The sequence below is a fragment of the Pinus tabuliformis genome, chromosome 1_1, assembly GCF_031772625.1.
Source record: "Pinus tabuliformis cultivar Carrire ecotype Pingquan chromosome 1_1, CPIR1, whole genome shotgun sequence".
Lineage (NCBI taxonomy): Eukaryota > Viridiplantae > Streptophyta > Pinopsida > Pinales > Pinaceae > Pinus > Pinus tabuliformis.
Window position 1 is genome coordinate 814,910,203 of NC_142297.1, and position 23,772 is coordinate 814,933,974.

The following is a 23,772-nucleotide window of genomic DNA, read 5'->3' on the forward strand; positions in this document are numbered from 1 at the left end:
CCTTAAGAAATGACAAATGGAAAAAATCATGGACTTTTACGGTCGATGGTAGTGCAAGTCAATAGGCTATTGACCCAATCCTCTCAATAATCCTACACAATCGACAAAAATGAGGTGCCATCTTGGCACATGATCTAATCTAAAAGGAGCTCTTCTTCGGTTTGATGTGCACGTACACATGTCCCCCAACTTGGAACACCTTGAACAACCTATTGCAATCTACATAGCTCTTCTGTCTATCCTATGTTGCATTTAGATTCTTCTTGATTACCTACATTTCCCACTCCATGTCTTCCAACATGTATGGTCTAATCAACACCTTGTTAACTGGATCACTCCAACTAATGGGAGTATTTCAACTTCACCCATACAATGCCTCAAAAAGATTCATCTTCAAAGGTTCTTGATATCTATTATTGTAACTGAACTCTACTAGTGGAATATACTCTTCCCATTTTTGTTGCTGATACATGACATACATCCTCAACATGTCCTCCAATATTCTATTGACCCTCTTAGTTTATCCATCTGTTTATGCATGATAAGTTGTACTGAAGGCTAATCTTTTGCCCAAACTTGTGAATAACTCCTTCCAAAACTTGGAAGTGAACTTTGCATCCATGTCTAACACAATCTTCTTCAAAAATCCATGTCATATTACCACGTCCTTGATGAAGACCTATTCTACATCACTCGTTGAGAATGTGGACTCCACTAGAATGAAGTGCACAACCTTTGTCAACCTATCCATAATGACCATGATGGAATCATGTTGTCTCACTGTCCTCAGCAATATTTTCACAAAGTCCATGGAAATTACCTCCCATTTCCACTCTAGAATCACAATCAGAAGTAATAGTCCACCTGGATGCTTACATTCTGCCTTTATCTACTGAAAATCGAAGCACCTAACAAGAAACTCTACTACATCCTTCTTCAGATTCGACCAATAATAAAACTTCTTCACTGTGGTCAATGTCTTATGATAACTTGAGTGACCTGAATATGGTTTCACATGAAACTCCCTCAAGGTCACCTTCTTGAGCTCATTGTTGTCTGGCACATATATCATGTCCCTAAATCTAACCAATCCATCTACCATGAGACAATATTCCACATCCTGTGCACCTCCACTTGTACCTATACTATTACTTGTACATGTATCTATACCTGTACTCTACTACAAAATGTGCACAATCTCCATAAATCTGACATCCTACTGACCTTCCTACAGGATCCCACCCTTTATATATGTCCCATAGGAACTCATAGTTGCTATATGATTTACCTGTGATCTCCTGCTAAGAGCATTTGTGACCCTATTCTCCTTTCCTTTGATGTATCTGATCTCAAAATAAATCTCACTGATCGTGGCCAACCATCTAGCTTTCATGGTGTCTAGATTTGGCTGGTCAAACAATTATCTCAACCCACTATGATCACTCATCAATACAAACCTCCTTCTAAGGAGATAATGCCTCCACATCTTCAATGCATGTATGATCATTGCTAACTCAAGATCATGCATTGCATAGTTCTGCTCGCTCTCATTCCATTTTCATGACTCATAGCATACCACTTTTCCATCCTGCATAAGTACTCCACCAAGTCCTCTCTTGCAAGCATATGTACATACTACAAACAATTTTTCTAGATCTACAATCTTTAACATTGGTGCATGTGTCAAAAATTGCCTAAGCTGCTCAAAACTAGCCCATACTCGTTTATCCATTCAAACTTATTAACTTTCCTTTGTAATGATGTGATAGGATAATAAATCTATGAGGAGCTCCTCATGAACCTCCTATAATAGCTTACCGACCCCATGAAGGATCTCACCTCATCCACATCCCCTAGAGATGTCCATTTCATGATAGCTCTAATCTTCTATGGGTCGACCACTATTCCCTCCTTGGAGAAAACATGTCACAAGTAATTTAACTCTGTCTGAAAGAAAATGTACTTGTTGAGCTTAGCATACAACTGAAGCTCTCTCAACAACCTCAAAACTGCTTCCAAATTCTTGGCATGCTCTTCCTCATTTTTAGAATATACCAATATGTCATCAATGAACACAATAACAAGATTATCCAAAGAGGGATGCAACACATTATTCATCAAACACATAAAGGTAGGTGGAGCATTAGTCAAATCAAATGGAACTACAATAAACTCATAATGCCCATACTTGGTCTGGAAATATGATTGCAAATGTCCTCCTCTTTAATGCATACCTGATGATATCCAGATCTTAAATTAATCTTAGAGAACATTGTTGCTCCCTTCAATTGATCAAACAAGTAATCAATCCTCAGCAACGAATACATGTTCTTGATGCTTACCTCATTCAACTGCATGTAGTCAATGCATAATCTAAGAGTACCATCCTTCTTCTTCACAAATAATATTGTTTTACCCCAAGGTGATAGACTTGGCCTAATGTATCCATTGTCAAGCATCTCCTTTAAACCTAACTTCACCTCTACCAACTCTGGATTGCTTATCCTATATGGTGCTTTTCATGTTGGCACTACCCCTGATACAAACTCAATAGAGAATTATACTTCCCTGTGAGGTGGAAACTCTGAAATCTATATGGAAAACACATCCTAAAACTCTTGTAGGACTGGGTACCTTCTCAAGGTATCTACATCCTCAACTTCCTTACCTTTGTCATTAGAAATATGCATTACAAATAACACACACCCTTTCTTGCGACTATGTTTGGCTTGCATAGTTGTCACAATCCTAATTGATGTGGCTTTATTCTTTCCTTGTAAGACTCTTAGTTCTCCATTTTCATCCAAGCACTCAATGACTTTGTCATAATAATCCACCTTGGTCCTATGAAGGTATAGCCAGTCCATACCCAATACCATACTATATGATCCCAATGGTAATATATTCAAGTGCGTTGTTGTAGACATGCCATTCAACTCAAATGGACAAGCTCTTACCCAATGATGAACTCGATTCTTTGTACCTGTATCCAAATGCACTAACCAAGATTCTACATGCACTTGTTTATTCAAACCACACTTATCCACCAAGTCAATATTAACATAACTATAATTAGATCCAGGGTGAATCAAAATAGAAACAAATTGATCACAAAGATTATCGTTCATCTCAATTATATATGCCTGACGGTTTGTCTGCCTATTATCCAGTGCTGCATAGATACGAGGAATGCTCTGACCAACATCCCCAATAGTCTATGCCTCTTGTGAACTATATAACTGATGCCTACCACCCTGATTTTGAAGATAATATCTCTTAAGGTGATCCATGTCCCTATAGCTGAATTGAACTTCTTTTGTGGTGCCAAATTTTCTTTATCTTCTGCATTTTCAGGCCCTGTTCTTTTCGACTACCATTTACCCTTAACTTAATCCTTATCCTCCTTTTAAATCCTTTCTGAGATTCATTCTTACACTTTGATTGGTCATAGCAATGATTAAATTTCCCAATAACTTCCTCAAGTGACTGACACTCATCATACTCAATTCGATCTCTAAATGTTAATGGTAATGTTATGAAACCAGCTCACAAAAAGATAGGAAAGATAGATCAACGCATTAGAATTCAGCCTCTTTGAGGGGGAAACCTCCTTTACATTACACAAATGAATGATTCCTTGATGATACAAATTAAAAGACCTCCTTTCTATATATAGGAGTCTAAGGGGGTCATAATATAATAAGAGTCGACATAACAATAATAATGTAAGGACACAATAATAACAATAGTGGGCTTCTATGGGGCACACTAGTAACAATATGGGCACTGCATGGGTACATCAATATAATAAGGGGGTTGTACCAATAACAATAAGGGGTTACACCAGTAGTATAAGGGCCTAACATGCCCCTCTCCTTCAAAAAGTGTTGTCCTCAATGCTTGAGTAGTTCTTGATGCTTCTGTATAAAATTCTTGTCCTCCCATGTGGAATCTTCAGCGAGTAAGTTCTTCCACTTGATGAGATACTCTGAAATTGATCGATTTCATAGCTGTTGGGTTCTTGTTTCTGTGACTGCTCCAGGTTCCAATATGATTTTTTCCTTCCTCTTCAATTTCTAGCAATATTGTTTGAATTGGGATCTTTTGCAACTTTTGAATAAGTGGCCATACTTCTTCATCCTTCTTCCATTCATCCCTTGCTTCATTTATCCAATCCAGTTGGATAATAGAAATAGCACAAAACAATGCTACCACATCCTCATCCTTTCTTGAGAGTGAATCTGCAACAAAATTTTGCTTCCATTTTCTATAGATGATGTCAAAGTCATAACCCAACATATTTGTGATACATTTTTTTTGTTCTTCTAAAGATAATAGTTGTTCTAAAAATTATTTAAGGATATCATGAAACATTTTTACCTTGAAGTGTCTTCCCATTCGGTAAGGTCTCCATTTCTTAAGTGCATGTAGTATTGCCAACATTTCCTTCTCATAAATAGCTTGCTTGAGATGTAGCAGTAAAAATACCCAATCACCTACATCAAAACATTTTTCACTACGATGTTGATATACCTGTTGTTTCATTCGATTTTGCACCAAAGTGGCATTATCCTTTAAAAGTTGGAGAACTTGTTGTTGATGCTCGATGTGATCTTTCACTGTTTGAACCTTTTTCTTCTTGATATGTCCTTCTATCTTTAGAGTTTGAGGAGTGGTAATTTATTCCAATCCTTTAAAAGATATGTTCGGATTCATTTCTTGATGCTCAATGTGATCTTTCACTTCTTGAACATTTTTCTTCTTGATATGCCCTTCTATCTTGATAGTTTGAGGAGTGGTAATTCTGACCAATGAATTACAAGATATGGTTGGATTCATTTCTTCTTTCTCGATGTGATCTTTCACTTCTTGGACCTTTTTCTTCTTGATATGTTCTTCTATCTTGAGAGTTTGAGGAGTGGTAATTACTACCAATGCTTTACAAGATATGGTCTGATTCATTTCTTCTTTCTCTGGGGTTGGGTCCTGGTGTATATCCTCTTCTTTTGATGTTTCTTGATCCTTTTCTTCCTCCTCTTCATACTCTATGCAAAATAATTTCTTCTCAGCACACTTATGACCTTTTGGTGCATTTGCTATCACAATTGTAACAAAGCCCTTTTTCTCTTTTTTCTTCCAATTGTTGTGGTTTAACCCTTGTAGGTTGTGGAAGGCTAAAAGAAACAGCACTTCCATCTTTATAGTTGTGAGGGGTAGACTTTCGTGTTGCCATAATTTTACTTTCCATTATGTAACAAAGACCTTTTACTCTTTCCAATTGTTGTGGTGTTGCTCTAAATAAGGTGTTGCTCTTTGTATCCTCATAATGTGCTATCATTTCCTCTGTCAAAATTGACCACGTAACAAGTTGTTTATGAGAACAAAGCCCTTCATACCATAAAAATTGGTCTGGTTCTAAATATGAAGATGCAATACATACCTTTTGTAATAGTGGTACACCATGTAGATCAAAATATTGATCCATCTGAAGTATCCAATTTACCGGATCCTTGCCATCAAACTTCCTCATCTTTTTTTTTTCTTGATTTTAGGAGCTCGATCTTGAAATGACTGTAACTCTGTACTTTCAAATTTTTAAGTTATGGAATTGCAATATGTAGTAGCCCTCTGCGTCCTCTTTCTAATGACACCAGTCTGATCCAAATTGGATTCTCCAAGGAAGACTTATGCCAAATCTCCCACAGTGACCTGATTATAGACTAGTTCAGTAGAGCGAACTTGTACGTCCTGCCGCATGTCACTATTTCAACCTTTGGCTCTAAAAACTATATACAAGAAACTATGGTCTGTCCTCTTTTTGTACCTTCTTATGAAATTTCAATCCAATGTTCAGAGAGAAAGTTATGACGATTTTCCCCTAGTCACCTGTTTGGAATGTAATTTAAGAGTCTGCAAAAAGACCAACTTCCTCAGATCATATCTCCGCAAAATATAGCGCAAAAAGCTCTGAAATTCGGACCCATGGTTTAGTGCGATTTTGTCTCAAATTGGTTTTTCTTTCACTTTTGAAATATTGTAGAACAAAAGTTATAGAGAAAATGCCACAATGACCTATTTGGAGAAGTGAAACCCTAGAATCCAAAACTCTGATACCAAATGTTATAAAACCAGCTCACGAAAAGATAGAAAAGATAGATCAACGCCTTAGAATTCAACCTCTTTGAGGGGGAAACCTCCTTTACATTACACAAATGAGTGATTCCTTGATGATACAAATGAAAAAACCTCCTTTCTGTATATAGCAGTCTAAGGGGTCATAATATAATTAGAGTCGACATAACAATAATAATGTAAGGGCACAATAATAACAATAGTAGGCTTCTATGGGGCACAATAGTAACAATATGGGAACTACATGGGTACATCAATATAATAAGGGGGTTGTACCAATAACAATAAGGGGTTACACTAGTAGTATAAGGGCCTAATAGGTAAACGACTGAAATATCGTTGAACTTTAACCTTCTCATCTTTCAGATATGGTACATACCTCAATAGCTCTAGGAACTTGGTTGTGTACTCTTCATTTTTCATTGGTCCCATATTTAACTCATTGAATCATTTGGCCTTACTAACGTAGTACCTTTTTGACAAGTACTTCTTCCTGAAAATCCTATTGAACTCATGCCAACTCAATTTTTCTATCTTGATGTCTCTAACCCGCTTCACATGTTCCCACCAGATATTTTCTTTACCTCTCAGGCTGAAGATAACTACTATGCCCTTCATATTATCTTTGTAATTATGAAACTCAAAGAACTTCTTCATCCCAAGTATCCAAGCATTTGCATCTTCTGGATTTTTCACATCTCAATCAAAAGAAGGTGGCTTTTCTTTCTTAAATTCTTGTGGCAAGTATTCCTTATCACTCCTCCTATAAGGATGATAATGATGATGATCATAATTCCTATCAGGACCAGAACTAGAGTATTACCTGTGTCCATCACCTCTCTTATCTGGAGAATCTAACAACCTTCCATCTCTAACCGTGTCATCTCTATCTGACCCGTGACCACCATGAGACCTACTACCATATGCCCCATTAGTTATGTCCTCCTATCCATGGATGATCCGAAGTGGCCCTTGTCACTAGAATATGACAAACTTTGAAGGAGTATTACATTAACCTCTACTTGTTTCCCTTGTGCCTAGATGATTTTTTCATTGTCTGCCTTACAGCTCCTTATTTCCTCCTTCAAGATTCTTAGTGTCTCTACCAAATCAGAAGAGTGCCCAACACCACGCCGCTCATCTAATTCATACGGAGAATCTTGGTAGTCTAACATCTTGCTAGTCATCTTTGATATTATTCCTGCAAGGTATATCATGTCAACTAAACCAAATCGAAATAAGCCAATGTATCTTAGCATAATTCGATGAGCATACCTCGTCTGCAAGATCAACAGGTCAGCGTGATACATGTATAACGTAATCATGATAGGATATAGAAATATAACACATAAGCATGTAACCATATATCCATCATTCTAACTAGTGTCCTGATCCAGGTGGCTCCAGAGAGACACACAGGACAAAGAGGAGTGATGGAAGCTCAAAAATCAAAGTGCTCAGAAGTTTCTCGAACCAACTTCAAGTTGTAGATCTTGTCGTCTTGATTGCAGTAGTGTGAATGGTTCATCAATCTAAGTTCGGATGAGGAAGATAGTGGCAGTCAAAGTTGGGTTGATTTTTTGCTGACTCAGCAGGCTTAAGGAGGCCAAAATTTGAACAGAACCCGGCTAGATTCTGGGTGAATTTGTGGCTCGGTTAATTTTCCTCCTTTGGTCCAAAATTGAATTTTCAGAAACCTGCATATTGTTTTATGTAACAAAAAAATATTAAAAAAAGGTGGGGTGGGGGTCACCAACCCCGCCACCCCCTCCTCACATAACCGCATATATTAATGTGGTGGAGGGGCAGGCCACGACCCCCGGCACCTCCCATGGAACCCCACCACAACAACCAAAGCCAATAGTGTGTGGTGGACCAGCCCTTGGGGCACGAACCCAACCATGCCCAAAGGGGAATATGACGGAACCAATGGAGGAAGGTATGGGGGGCAGGCCACCCAAGGTGGGCCCAGCCCAACCCACAACCTTTGTTAAAAAAAATATTGTATAAAAAAAGGAGGAGGCGGGGTTTGACCGCCCAACCTCCTCCCTATTAACCGGATGCCTAACCAACTCAGCCAACTGCCCACTTGGGATAATCTACCACCATTTTTTATTTAAACCTCATTTGCATGTAGTTTAGAGGTAGATGGAGGAACCAGAAGCTGGCATGGATTTCGAGACGGAGGAAGGAAATGCGCGTAGTTCGAGGCAGCATTTTGCAGGAGGGCCGAATTTTCACTTTGTTAGATTTTGAAAAATTTTATATGGTTTCAGCACTTCTCGATGTCGCGAACGCAATAGCGTTGTCCATTTCTCCATCAAAGTTCTGCATTTTTTAGCCATTTTTCAGTATGCAGGTGGAACCATCACTGCTATAGAAACAGGTGGAACCATCGATAGTCGATTTTGCATTATTCGACACCACAAATTTGATGGTGCATTCAGATTTCTCATTTTCTCATTCTATTCTTTAGCCACTTTTCTAAGTGGAATGCAGGTGTCAACATTCATGTGTGAGCAATCATTTCCATGTGTTTGATGCCGGGAGATTGATGGCACAAACAACGTCAGTAGTTTTAAATCCACTTCTTCAGATGGCCCTTGGTTGTGAGGTATATGCAGTGTTTTCATGTACTTCTTTTTCTATACATTGTGTTGCACAGATCCCCATTTGATGCTCACTGTGGGATCTTGTTGATTACTTGTTTTCATGATTCCTGCTTGATGTGACGCAGAATCGTGTATATGATGTACTTGTTTTCATGATTAGTCATGTTATGTTGTGAGATCCCTTTGTTGTATGTTGATGGGATACTCATGTTGTCGTCATGTATGTTTTCATTGAGATCCCTTTTATGCCATATTGGCGGGATGCTCATCATGCATTAGTTTGTGTCATACTGATATGAGTCCTTTTGACTGAGAGTTCCTGTAGCGAAACATATCTTGGGGCCACTCTTGTGTGAGGGAATTTTTCCTTGTATGATAACGACATCATCTCTTATGTACATCATCACTATTGACAACACTTAATGCAATGGCCTACACCATCTTGACACTGGAGCCCGGAGATGTAGTCCCTCTTGGACGAACTCCATTATCAACAGCTTATGTTTTTATGTTGCTAATGATTGACATGTTCCTCTTCTTTATAGCATGCACATGTATTCATTTATGTTTCTTTTAAAAATTCAATTTAACATATCACGAACGTAAAAGGTCCTGGAAGGGTCCTTTGTTACACCCGAACCTAGATCAACTAGTATTAGAGTGGTCTTTTCATTGATGTGAATTGCAACGTGAACAATGGAACATGCAACAACAGAGGATGAAAAAGCGATGTACGAGACCATGCTCAACATTTCCAAAAAGCTAGAGATAATGTATGAAACTCTATAGAAAGAGAGAGAGGAAAATGAGTGATTTCAGCTTCAGTTGCAAGCCATGGAAGAGGCCTTGGAAGAATTGAAGCACAACAAATAGAATCTTCAAACGGAGAATGCTGAATTGAAGATGTGTCTACATGAAGAGAAAGAGGAAAAACAAAGTCTGCTACGACAGCTGCAAGCAAAGGAAGAGGCCTTGGAAAAGCTGCAGCATGACCTATGCGAGGTAAAAAGTAGTTCTCTACCTTCATATATGTTTCTTGATGATGATTTCGTTGTTTTTGAAAATCATAGCACAGGAATTGGCTCCAAACTGTTGAAGAAAATGGGGTGTGAAGGAAAAGGCTTGGGCATTAATGGCCAAGGAATTGTCAACCCCATCAAAGTAGAGGAATTACCATGTCAAACAAGACTTGGCTATGTCAGAAAAGAATCTGGTGAATGCACTGAGACAGCTAGTGAACCACCAACAACAAATGATGAGAAGCCCTCATCAGTTCTTTCCAAGTTGATAGAGGAGGTAAAAGATGTTGATTTCCTTTTGGTTTCATCTTCACATAGTATGATTTCTGTTGGAGATTTGGAGATCCCAATTATAGGGACAAACATGAGGCTCCTTACAAGAATGAGGTACGAGGAGGAAGAAAAACTTGGTGTTAATAACCAAATCATAACTCAACCATTGGAGGTTGTGCAGAGACCTCAATTTGCAGGCTTGAGGTACACTAAGGGAGAACGCTTGAAGGTGTCAAATTCTTTTGAAACATCGTCAAAATCGTCAAGGAAAGAGAATGATGGAAACACATCACCATCATCCCATGGTAGTTTCCATTGTAGGAAAAGAGCTGAGGCAAGCTATCCTTGCCATACTTACACCAAAGACGACACAGAAAGGTATAACCAATTTCGATATTCGAATGTTTATTTCGATTATAATCATGTTGTTAGAAATGAACGTAAAACATGGAATCGAAAAACATGTACCTTTTGTGGATTACATAACCATACATATTCTAAGTGTTGGAAAAGAATGGTAGCACACAAAAGGATGAGGCATGAAAGACCCTCCCAACAGCAGGAAAAGAAACATGTTAAGAAAATCTGGAGGAAGAAAACCTATTGCAGTCATTGCGACAGAAGTTGCCATCAAAGAGCCACTTGTTGGAGGCTCCATCTAGAGCAGCGCCTTAAAGACAAAGCGCCAGTGCATGAACCAGGTGAAACAATTGTTCAACAAGCAAAACTGCCTTATCATGGTCATGCTTTTGTAAATCATTCGTTGCATTTTAAAATGTAAAAGTGATGATGTATTTTCCATCACTTGTTCAGCAAAAATGATGTCTGGTATTATTTTGAGTGGCATGATGAACTGTGAAAGTGATGTCATGTTTCCATCACTTGTCGAAAGCAAAAATAGTGTTTGGAATTATTGTTGTAGATCATGTGTTGTAGTGATGATGTGTTTGACCATCACTTGTTGAAGCAACAATGATATGTTGGCCTTATTTTCGTGGCTGGGGTATCATTTCCATCTTGATGTAAACGTGACCACTGAGTGTGTGTTATAAACTCGTGGCAAGTATGGGATGCTTGGGTCATTAGTTGCTCATGAAAGTAAAGCATGTAATTTGCAAAATAGTGTACTACATGTTGCAAAGGTTGTAGGTGTCGACTCATCACTTAAGGCTCTGAAGAACAAAGGTGAAGGAGATGGAAGCGAGGCCTTTTAGGATGCTTGGGATGTAGACAAGGTATAGAGAAGTTGCACATTATTTTTCATGCTTTTGGAGGACCAAAATCTCCTCAGTGGGGAGGATTGATCTAGTGGCTCTAGAGAGACACATGGGACAAAGAGGACTGATGGAAGCTCAAAAATCAAAGTGCTTAAAATTTTCTCAAACCAAGTTCAGGTTGTAGATCTTGTCATCCTAATCGTAGTGGTGTGAATGGTTCGTCAATCCGAGTCCGGATGAGGAAGATAGAGATAGTCAAAGTTGGGTTGAATTTTTGCTGACTAGGTAGGCTTAAGGAGGCCACAATCTGGACAGAACCTGGCCACTAGATTCCAGCCAACCTGGGCCAAATTCTAGGTGAAGTTGTGGGCCAATTAGTTTGTCTCCTTCAGTGCAAAACCAAATTTTCAAAAACCTGCATATTTTTTTATGTAACAGAAAAACATTAAAAAAGAAGGGGGTTGGGGACCACCAACCCCACCACTTTCTCCCCACATAACTGCATATATTAATGTGGTGGAGGGGTGGGCCACAACCCCTGGCCCCTCCCACGGAACCCCATTGCAACCAAAGCCAATAGTGAGTGGTGGGTCGGCCCTTGGGGCACAGACCTAACCATGCCCAAGGGGGAATACAAAGGAACTAGCAGAGGAAGGTACAGGGGGTGGGCTACCCAGGGTGGGCCCAGCCCAACCCATGACCTTTGTTAAAAGAAAATTGTATAAAAAAAGGAGGACACAAGGTTTGACTGCCCGACCTCCTCCCTATTAACTGAAGCCCTAACCAACTTAGCCAACCGCCCACTTGATAAAATCAACCACCTTTTTTTGTTTAAGACTCATTTGCACGTAGTTCAAAGGAAAATGAAGGAACCAGGAGTAGGCATGGATTTTGAGGTGGAGGAAGGCAATGCACGTAGTTCGAGGCAACATTTTGCAGGAGGGCCGAATTTTCACGTTGTCAAATTTTGACAAATTTTATATGGTTTCAGCACTTCTCGATGCCACGAATGCAATGGTGTTTTCCATTTCTCCATCAGAGTTCTGCATTTTTAGCCATTTTCCAGTATGCAGGTGGAACCATGACTGTTGTAGAAACAGGGAGTAGAACCATGATCCTTGATGAGGTAATTGTTTCCATGTCAGAATATAGTCAAATTTACAGTTGTTTTTCATGGTTTTCCGCAGGGATCACAATGGCAAGGTTAGATTCACATTTTGAGTTGCATATTTCTAGTCCACCCATGGCGCAGAATCTTTGAGGAATCTAAGGGGAATCTAAAAGATTCCTTGAGCCCTAGATTCTAAATTTCTCAGAATTCAGAAATTGGATAGTCGATTTTGCACTATTCGACACCACAAACCTGATGGTGCATTCAGATTACTCATTTGCTCATTCTATTTTTCATCCACTTTTCTAAGTGGAATGTAGGTGTCAACATTCATGTGTGAGCAGCTATTTCCATGTGACTGATGCTGTGAGATTGATGGCACAAACATCGTCAGCAGTTTGACATCTGCTTCTTCAGATGGCCCTTGATTGTGAGGTATATGTAGTGTGTTCATGTACTTCTTTTTCTATGCATTGTGCTTCACAGATCCTCGTTTGATGCTTAATGTGGGATCTTGTTGATTACTTGTTTTCATGATTCCTGCTTGATGTGATGCGGAATAGTCTATGTGATGGACTTGTTGTCATGATTCGTCATGTTATGTTGTGAGATACCGTTGTTGTATGTTGATGGGATACTCATGTTGTCGTCATGTATTTTTGCATTGAGACCCCTTTTATGCCATATTAGCGGGATGCTCATCATGCATGAGTTTGTGTCATACTGATAGGAGTCCTTTTGACTGAGAGTTCCTATAGCGGAACATCTCTTGGGGCCACTCCTGTGTGAGGGAATTTTTCCTTATATGATAACGACGTCATCTCTTATGTACATCATTACTATTGAAATCACTTAATGTAGCAACCTACACCATCTTGACACCGGGGCCCAGAGATGTAGTCCCTCCTAGATGAACTCCGTTATCAATGACTTATGTTTTTATGTTGTTGATGATTGACATGCTCCTCTTCTTTATAGCATGCACATGTATTCATTTATGTTTTTTTCTAAAATGCAATTTAACACATCACGAAAGTAAAAGGTCTTGGAAGGGTCCTTTGTCACAATCAGACCTGGATCATGTCCAATCATTAATTCATGCTCATATCAACTACGCATACCATGACCTCATGCATGAAAGAAACCATCACATCATTGAACACTCTACCACATGTGAACACTAATGTGCATAAACAACATTCAACCGATCATACACTCATGATGACACAATTCACAACAACAACATTCACCTTCACATGGCGACATCACTACAACCATGACTGACACCATGCATATGCAACAAGCATATAGACCATACGGATGATTAATGCACGTGAAACCAACATGAATGCATGACCATCACACACTACCCATCCATTCCAAGTGGTGAACCATGCTCTAATACCACTTTGTAACACCCTCATCCCACATCTACCCAAGTAACCCGCCATTTTGGGTAAATATACCATGAGATGCCACTATAATGGGATTCATTCTCCTAGGTGACCTTTAAGGAAGTGGAATCAATGGAAACATACCACAAATACCATCCACATCACTAACAGAACTCCTAGGAGCCATCCCAACCACTCAGTTAACCAACACCTGAGACCAATTGAATTTTTATACCATTAAACCCCTGGACGCTCCCTTAATATGGGCATGCATGCGTCTAGGAGGCTTTGTACATTCCCACAACATGGGTATGCATGGGTCCAGGGACTTTTCTGCCCAATGTTGTGCCTACATCTTTGGTATTTGAGCTATCTTTTTAGGCCCACAGTCGAGGTCATAGCCCAGAACTCAATGACACTTTCAGAAATGAATTTTAACAACATAACCATGATGTACTTGTAAAAAGAATGATAAAGGCTAGACTGCACCCCTACTAGCCATGACATGTTTTTCATCAAACATATCACAAATATGTAATATAGAGGTTTAAGCAACAACTCAAAGCATAAGGGTCTCATACTTATCTCAGAATCGCTAAGAAGCATTGTTCCATTGTATCATTAGTTGCATTATCATCTATTAGGTCATAGATACATTATCCATTCATTTACAAATCAAAACATAAGGATATCCATACATCATCACTATCATAATACATGCTTATAACCAACATAATAAAAACAGAAATATCAATGATACATCAACCATAAAATCCACATATAAATCAATACATTTACATATAAGATACCAAGGAAAGAACCTCTTATTAATGAATGAAAAACAAACCTGGGATGGGTCTACCACATTCCACCCCACCATAGAATGTCTGAGCCAATTCTCTCTTCATCCATTCACCTCCGTGCCATATTCCAAGCATGAATGTGGGCTCAACCAAAAAAATCAACCAGTGCATCACGAGGCTAAACCACCTCACCCTCATTAATAGTGATGAGGCTTTACTGTAATCCATCCTGGATCACTAGACCAAAACAATAAACGTGTAATAACAAGATTTACCATGACCTCCACGAGATCACTAGGGAAAACAAGCATGGATGCCACCGATCTCTCCACCTACACCATGAGGAATTTTCTTATCTCCTCGTCTCTCAGGCTTTACCGCAATCCACACTGGATCACTAGGCCCTAAACCGAGACCCACTCTATTGGCTTTACTATATATCCCATCCTAGGATTACTAGGACTGCTGGAGAGCACCCACCTCTAGGCTTTACCATATATCCCACCATTCACCAGTTGAGGATTCCTAGGCTCACTGAGGAAACAAAAAATTTGGCTTTATCACAACCTACAGTTTGGTTCAGGGGTTACTAGGTCATGTATTCTATTATTCAGAGATCCACCTCACTCAACTTTGAAGCCATCTGGAAATTCAGCTCAAACAAAACATGAGAACCCCATCACACCATGGCTAGTATCCCAAAATGGAAAGGCTAGGCTAAAAAGCATCGTCACACTTGGAAAAACCCATGCCATAACAACAAAGAAACCACATGAAATACTATGCATGCCAAATCTAGCAAGGAAAATACACATGCAAATTGATACCTGCAAAGAATCCTATTGTCGCTACTTGATCCTCCTTTTCCTTGCTTATTCCTTCCTTCCTCTTGCCTTCTTTTCCTGTCTTGATCTAATGCCAAAGTGCTCCAAGAAAACTCTTAAGTGTCCAAGAGTGATATAGAGAGAGAGGGAATAAAGAGAGAACTCCAAAAATGATCCGACAAAAGGTACCAACTGATCCTCATAAGCCTTTTTATCAATTAGGCCTCTATTGTTTTCATCTTCCATTATTTTACTTCATTTTCCTCCTCACATGCAACCCATGACCTTTCATGTTCCCTTTTTCCTAATTTCCTTTATTTTCATAAATAAATGTGCCAAAAATTCCATTTTTCCTTTCCAAAGCCTTAACCATTGGCTTTGCCAATTTCCTTAGCCATAATAAACCAAATGAACACACACTAGGATGTTTTTCCCAACATTCAACTTGTAATAACTATCCCATCAACCATGGTTATTATTTTTCCTTTATTAACCTTTATTACATGGAATTTTCACCAGGGTTGTTACAATGTTGAAGGATGTGAAGTAGGAAATGCAAACCATCATAAGAAATTTAAAAGGGGCATAGTATAGGAAAAAAATCTATGCAGACCAACATAGGGTGCACAAAGAGTTCCAAAGTAGGGGAACACGTATTCCTGCGAATTAGGTCCAAGAATATTTCCTTGAAATTTGGGTCATACGCTAAGATCGCACCATGATTTTATAGACCTTTTGAAGTACTTGAAAGGATAGGGCCAATGGCATGTAACTTGGCTTTTCCTCAATCAATTAGAGTGCATGATGTTTTCCATGTTTCATTTCTAAAAAGATATGTGAAATATGTTAATCATGTGATTGATTGGATTGTGTTAGAGGTATAAGCGGAGGGAGAGTTCCAATCAAAACCTCTATGCATCTTGGATTGGAGGCAACTCACACTCTGAAATCGAGAAATAGAGAAATTCAGAGTGTAGTGGAGACACTTTGGGACCGAGGAAGCAACATGGGAAATGGCTGACCATATGTGGGCAACATATCCTTTCTTATTTACTGCATAAGGAAATCTAAATACATTGTAAATGCTGTATAGAGCATTGTGTATGAAGCTCCATAATCAACAATGTTTGGTTTAGAGATGCTTTTTTGTGTATGGTTATTAAACACTGAGGATAATGTCCCTGCCAAGGGCAAGGGGACTGTGACATCCCCTAATTAATATTTTCCCTTTTGTAAATAAATTGTAATTAATTAAAGGCTTAGAAAAGGGACACAAATTCTAGATTTTTGAGGAGGGAGATTTCTTTAGGAATGGGTTGTTTAAAATAACAAACCTAGGTGGCTAAGTAGTTATAAATGAGTTTACTATGCATTAAATTTAGCCGAAAAGGAAAGGACATGCCCAAGTTTCCTTTAAACTCCAACCATAAGAAACAAAAGGAAAAAAAATTAAGGAGAGGCATGGGTTGTGTTGTCTAGTGGTTGATTGGCAGGTAGTTAGCCATTTTTGGGGGAAATTCTTATTGGATGACCCAAGGGTGCGCTTCAATTCTCGCGCACAGAGACAATGGAAGAGAACACATAGAGAAGCGCACTTCAAGAAAAGTTCCTCCCAAGGGTGGTGGTGAAACACATTGAGAGAGATATGATTAAATTTTGTAGAGACCAAGCTCTGGAGAAATAGATACCAGTTGAAGAACCCTCAGTGAGGCTTGTTGGGCAAAAGTCTTATAGATTGTATTGATTTCTTGTAAGGCCAAAGAATCCACTTGAAGCTTTTGGATTGATGAACCTACTGGTTGGGAAGAGTCACTTGGGTGCTTATTTTGCAAAAAATAGAGTTGTTGAACCACCAAGAGTTTCCTTGGGGATGAAGCTCTAGTGCTTGAATCACTATTGAACCACTTGGAAATGTGAACTTCTTACCTTTCAACAACTTATCCACTAATGAAGGTTCCCTTATTGTGGGTCACTCTCTTCCCTTGAAAGTGAGATGGAGCTATCTACACTATTGTATCTTGGCATGGATGCGATTCTTCCTAAAAATTTTGCACGGTAATGTGTGTAGCTGGTGGATGAAGGTAGTGTGGTCTTGTGGCATCTTGTTCTAGTTGTTCTACTAGTTAAAATTCCTTAGAAGCAGTCCTCCTCAAGAACTAGAATCTAGATCAGGGGCGGCAAGTACAAGTAATCATGGTTGTATTTTGTCTAAGGTTGGGTAAAGAGATGAGATCCGATCTTAGTTTCCTATTCATTTGGTTGCATAGGATAATTATTTACTTATGCTTCTTATATTTGAATAGTATGTACAACATATTGTACTCTTTGCATGCTTATAATGTTAATGGGGATGTGGATTCCCATGTGTAAGAGAGATGCTAATGCCCTATATAAATTCATGAGTGGATGGTAATTCTCTGTGTTTATTTCCCTAACTTTATGAATGTGTTGGTTACCTTGAAATTATGTTGATTTCATTAATTGCATTGTGTATGTGAGTTGCGTTGCATGGAAAGAAAAGCTTGATTGTGTTGTAGTTGGGAAATAAAATTGATTTCCCTGTGGTTTTGAGAAGTGCACTTAGATGCATATTTTCCATGTATTTAACTAGGCAAGCTATTGACCAAGCTTATACTCATTCCAACATATTTTGAAAGTAAGATTTCTAAGGATTTCGATAAGTGCAACTAAGGATTCCAAGCACACTGATCCTTTCCTCCATGGCCATGGTGTGATAGAAGAGAGGTGAAAGATTTTGAATCTTTACCTTCGATTTCGTAAAGTTCAAGTTTAGTAAGGCAATCAAGTCACGCAAGCCTTAAGCCTAGGTAATTTCTCAAGGAAATCGGAAGAAAACTTCCTAAGTATAAAGTTTGCGAAACATGCTTAAATTTGCTAGTGGGATCCACCAGGCTAATGGTCAGACTAGTCGGGCTGAATAGGTCAGTCAAGTGGGACCCGCACTCGACCAAAGGGGCAATGTTGAACTAGTCGAGTGGGACCCTCTAGTCATAGGGCGACCTGTTAAGCCTGATAGCATAGTTGGGAGGGACCACTAGTAGGGTACCAGGGGCAAGCTGAGTGGTCAGCGGTTTGGAGGTTAGGCCTACATGGAATGTGCAATGCAATTTCTAGCAGAGAGATCAACCCTGACCCTCTTATTGACGGGACCCGAGGTTGAGTGACGTGCCTTATATGTAGGCTCTATTAGAGGCATACTAGCAGTCATGCATGTTATTACATGGTTGCCACGTGGGAATGAATCATAATGTAGTAAGGTTTGTAATTGGCCTAATTTTGGATGGTCACATGTTTTGGCTCATAATTTGCATTGAGGTAAAATATATATCATTGGAAAGGTGTCAACAATATGAATGCAACAATGTCACATGTTTTGATTTTTGAGGTAGTTGCAAGAGGTCAAAAATTTTAAACTCGACTTCCATGACGAGATTATGGTAGTCAAGTAAACATAGTTACTGTTGGGATTGTTGATGTAGTTGATGGCATGTGTTGGATGTAGTCTTGTCGCTTCACATTGATGTCAAACTTGGCATGTGTTGGCAAGGGATCATGTTGCAGCTTGACTTACATATGATGTGTGTGTGTGTGTGTGTTTGGTTGTTGTCTAGATGGTTGTGTTATTGGTAGTTTTATTGTTGCTTATGATTCTATATGGTTTGATGAGTTTATGGTTGATGGTTACATTACCGTGGTATAGGTATTCCTAACATTGGCATTTCCTTGGTATTGGATTGTGTGAGTGGTCCAAGTTGACTCTTGGTATTGACATTACAGGTATTGGTTTTACCATGGTATCTGCTAATGGTATTTTCTTGGAGGTTACCATGGTATAGGGATTTGTGGTATTGACATTATCATGGTTTTGAGCCGTGGTATTGACCTAGAAACTACCATGGTACAGGGGTGCATGGTATTGGCATAACCATGGTATTGACTTGTGGTATTGACATGGCGTTTACCATGGTATAGGTGTCCTTGGTACCAGATTAACCATAGTATTTTCCCATGGTATTGGTTGGAGATTATTGATGATATTTTGATATATACTTTTGTGAGAATAGTGAGATAGATATTGGATGTATCAATTGGTGGGGTGAGTGTATGGGTGGAGTGAGTAAGTGCTACAATACGTTTGCATAGATAATTATACATCGATAGCTGAGCTTAGTGGGTGTATATCAAATTTTATTATTCATATTAGAGATGTTGTTGGGTTGCTCATGGTGAGCAAGTTTTGAGAACCCAGTCTGAAACATTTTGAAATGTGGTTTGCATGGAGGAGTTGGAGGCGTAGAGAATTCATGCTTGCGGAGACTATCAGATAGTGATTAGAGTCTAGAGGAATCTCAATCCAATGGTGGTTGGATAGTCTAATGGATGTTGGGTGAGGCTCGTTGGTGGTGGAGGCTTCTAGTAGATGTTTATCTGCAGAGTCATGTGAGTAAGTACTTCTCAACTGATGGATGTCAACACACTGTTGTAGGAGTCAAGTCTTCCAGCTAGTGGGTGCTAGCTACTCTATGTAAAAAATTTATTCAGCATAATAGAATATTTGAGCAGCAGCAACAGCGGGTGGTTTTCTGTTGTGGAGAGGGTTTTCCACTAGAAAATATTTGTGTCCTCTTATGTGCATGTTTTCCTTGTTGATTCTTTATGGTTCTTTTATATGGTGATTTTGCATGCTTTGATACTTTGATTTCATGTTGGTTTCATAAGTATAACTGATGGATTACTGAATCTGGTGTTTTGGTAAAAATAATTAAAAGTTAAGTAAATCCTATTGCTACTAAGTTAGGCCCCCTCTTAGTAGTAAGGCCATTTCCAACAATTATTGTCTCCTCATACCCTTAGTTGGGGCTAGGGATAGGATCAAGTCTGTCATAGATACCTAGGTCTCATGCATATGATTTCTTCATTCTTCTGCATTATTCTCTCTCTCTCTCTCTCTCTCTCTCTCTCTCTCTCTCACACACACACACACACACACACACACACACACACACACACACACACACACACACACATATTCCATACAACCATTAATATTAAACAAACTCATTAATATGAAACAACTTAATAATATTCATAATATAATATTTCTTTGTACATTCTCATTCTTTCTCTTACTTGAAACATAAGCTAATCATGAGACTTTACATAGTGCAAAATCACAGACAACTCAAATACTTTTCTAAAATTTCTGGAAATACAATAGAGGTTGATTCCTCCCTACCGTTGAAATACAGTCTCAGTAGTTCCCCCAAGCTCTAAGCTCTACGAGGAAACTAATAAGAAATCTTCCACATATTTACACCTTCTCAAACCTAAGCAATGTTGTACAAATTCTAGACATAGGTCGAGTATTTCTCTCCAACTCGTACCTCATTTTTTAAAATTGAATTTGTCTTTTTATCTCATGCAATCTTTTCTTTAATAGATATTCCACCAGTGAAATTTATCTCCAATCATGTTGGTTATAGTGGTCAAATAAGCTAGAAAGTGGTATCTCATTGGAAAAAATGGAGGATTTATAAATTTTTTTTTTTTTTTGTTGTGTTCCTTGTCTTTTCTTGGTCCATCACTAATTCTAAATGTTTCATGTCTAACCTCTCATGTGGTGCCTCCTCTTATATTTCCAAAAATAAGAATAAATATAACACTTATATTTTATTAACATGAATAAATATTTACATTCTCATACATTGTTCACTTTTCATATTTTAGCTTTTCATCTATATGACAAACTTATAAAATAGTGAAAATCTGTTGTAAAACTGATTTCACTAAAAATATTCTAACATATTCTCTTAAGATTAAATCTCTACTCTTCACTTAATAATAACTAATCATTATATTAAAATTATAAAGAATCTATTCTAAAATAATATAATATTTTATTTTTATATTTAACATAAAATTAATACATCTCACATATATACGTATAAATAATGAAATTACTTGCAAATCAATTCCACACACCAAAATTCGAGTCCAGAGTTTTGGTTTGTTTATCCAAAATCCGATTTAGCGTTACTAAATGCGCAGAATTATTGTTTTCTTGGGAAGTTTCCATCTCTCCTCCTACCCATATGTAAAAATTCGCTAAGGGTCCACTTAAATTACCTTTTTGCTTGAGCAAACACGTCAATATACCAAGATCCGTTTTCATCCTATAAAATTGAATTGTCCTGGTCTATTAGTTAGATTTTAGATTTTTTTTTTTGGAGTTGCGGGTTAAAATCAGATTAAAAATTTAAATTACCATTTTGCTTGAGCAAAAATGTCAAGATACCAACATCCGTTTTCATCCTATAAAATTGAATTGTCATGGTCTATTAGTTAAACTTTAGAATTTTTTTTGGAGTTTCCAATCAAAATCAGATTAAAAATTTGTGGGGAAATTTGGAGATTAAAAAATTGTGAGAAAATTTGGATTTGTATTGTTTAAATTATTATTTTTAACTGCATTCACAGATGAGCAACCTGAAAAACCTTTGACAACTTAGATTAGCAACCTGAAACACCTTTGGCAACTTCAATTATAAAAAAAAAACTATTAAGGATTAAGATTGTAAAAATCAATGAAGGTTCACATAATTTTTCTTGCCTTTCCTTTTCGAAACCAAAATGTCAAAGTCTGTCCGAGACTTGCGGTTTGCCTCTTTCCAACACGTGGAAACCATATAGTGAAAATACGCGCAAACTGCCCATAATCTATGCATCAGTAAAGTGGCGTTGACCAGAACATCATTGCTTCGTCCTGTCCGATTGCGTTTCGTCTACAACTCTGAATATTGACCACATCGCATTACGCGTTGAATTTCAAATTGCAGTGAGTCGTTTGAAAATTCAAAGATGCAGCATACATGTTAATATTCCTCACTTTGCTCGCTCTATAATAAACCTTCTCCCCTCTCTCCCTTCCCCATAAACGAAGAAGAAATCAAGCCTTCTCCCACATTTTGCCCATTCACGATTTCGTTTTGCACATTGTTGTTCTTGCTGAATATGGCAGGAACAAAATGTGTCGCCTTACTTCTTCTGGCAATGGCCGCCGGAGGCACCCACGGCTTGGACTTCGTGGTCACCAACTCAGCCAATGATAGCGACGCCGGGAGGAGATTCGACATCGTCATAGGGAGCGCCCAGGTGAAGCAGATAATGAACAACGCCACGCAATTCATCTGGCAGACCTTCGCCCAGCAATCCTCAGCCGAAAGGAAGAACGTGCAGACGGTCACTCTCATTGTAGAAAGCATGAGCGGTGTCGCCGAGACAGGCAACGACCAAATCCACTTGAGCGCCGAGTACGTTGCCGATTATCAGGGCGATGTAAAGACTGAGATCACAGGCGTTCTGTACCACGAGATGACCCACATCTGGCAGTGGAACGGCAACGGCAACGCGCCGTCAGGGCTGATCGAAGGCATTGCGGATTATGTTCGCCTCACTGCGGGCCTCCTCCCCTCTACATGGGGTAAGCCCGGCAGCGGTGACAAGTGGGACCAGGGCTACGATGTGACCGCCTACTTTCTCCAATACTGTGACGCCGTTACCTCTGGCTTTGTTGCCAAGATGAATTCGAAACTGCGTGATGGATGGGACGTGGGATTCTTCAGTGAGATCACTGATAAATCTGTGGATGAGCTTTGGAATGATTACAAGGCTACCTATTAGTGAGCGAATTTCTGCGTCACATCTACCCCCAAATCCTAAATAGCATCTTGGTGGGTTTAAAAATTTATATGGCATTTCTAGTTAATTTGAAACATATGTTAAACCATTTGTCCATGATAGAGAATGTGTGTGACGTAATAAAAGATGAAAACAGTTATGAGCATTGCCATTTGTACTCGTATAATATTTCAATAAAGTTTTGTGTTGAGAAGTGACGGTGGTGGTACTCAAAGACTTCATAAAATGTGGTTTGAAAGGTTCGAGTAATATAGTTTGTGGGCACTTAATACACATTGATGTTGTTCATCTATAGGCGTCTCTCTATACTAGGACAACCTTTTTACAATAATTACGTCGTAAGGTGTTCCCCGCTGAATTCAATTCCCCTCTCTACCACTTGTCATCCTTGTGAGCCACATGACCACCTATCATCCTTGTGAGACCACCTCTCATCCTTGTGAGATGTTAGACGATTGCAAAAATTTCCGCTGTTAAATGAAAGTGGTTACAAATTCATTGCGGAAACAATTGGCTTCAAACCAGTCATCTACCCTTGCCTTGAATTCCCTTATTGAGTTTCAATCTGAATTAGAATTGAGTGCGCGCAGATCTGTTCATTTGACCCAATTAGCTATTGTCGATGTGAAGTAGGTTCATCATGATGCACAACCCAGATTCGTAAGGAC

At 38.8% G+C, this 23,772-nt stretch overlaps 1 protein-coding gene across 1 annotated transcript; it reads left to right on the forward strand.

Annotated features, from left to right (window-relative positions):
- Positions 1-22,345: 22,345 nt before the first annotated feature.
- On the forward strand, positions 22,346-23,249 carry LOC149216560 (uncharacterized). Its single transcript, XM_089391238.1, has one exon. The coding sequence runs from the start codon at positions 22,418-22,420 to the stop codon at positions 23,084-23,086; it is 669 nt and encodes a 222-aa protein (XP_089247364.1). The 5' UTR covers positions 22,346-22,417; the 3' UTR covers positions 23,087-23,249.
- The last annotated feature ends 523 nt before the right edge of the window (positions 23,250-23,772 follow it).

Excerpts from the sequence above, each read along its gene's own strand:
- LOC149216560 (XM_089391238.1), top strand. The coding sequence starts at position 22,418 with ATGGCAGGAACAAAATGTGTCGCCTTACTTCTTCTGGCAATGGCCGCC.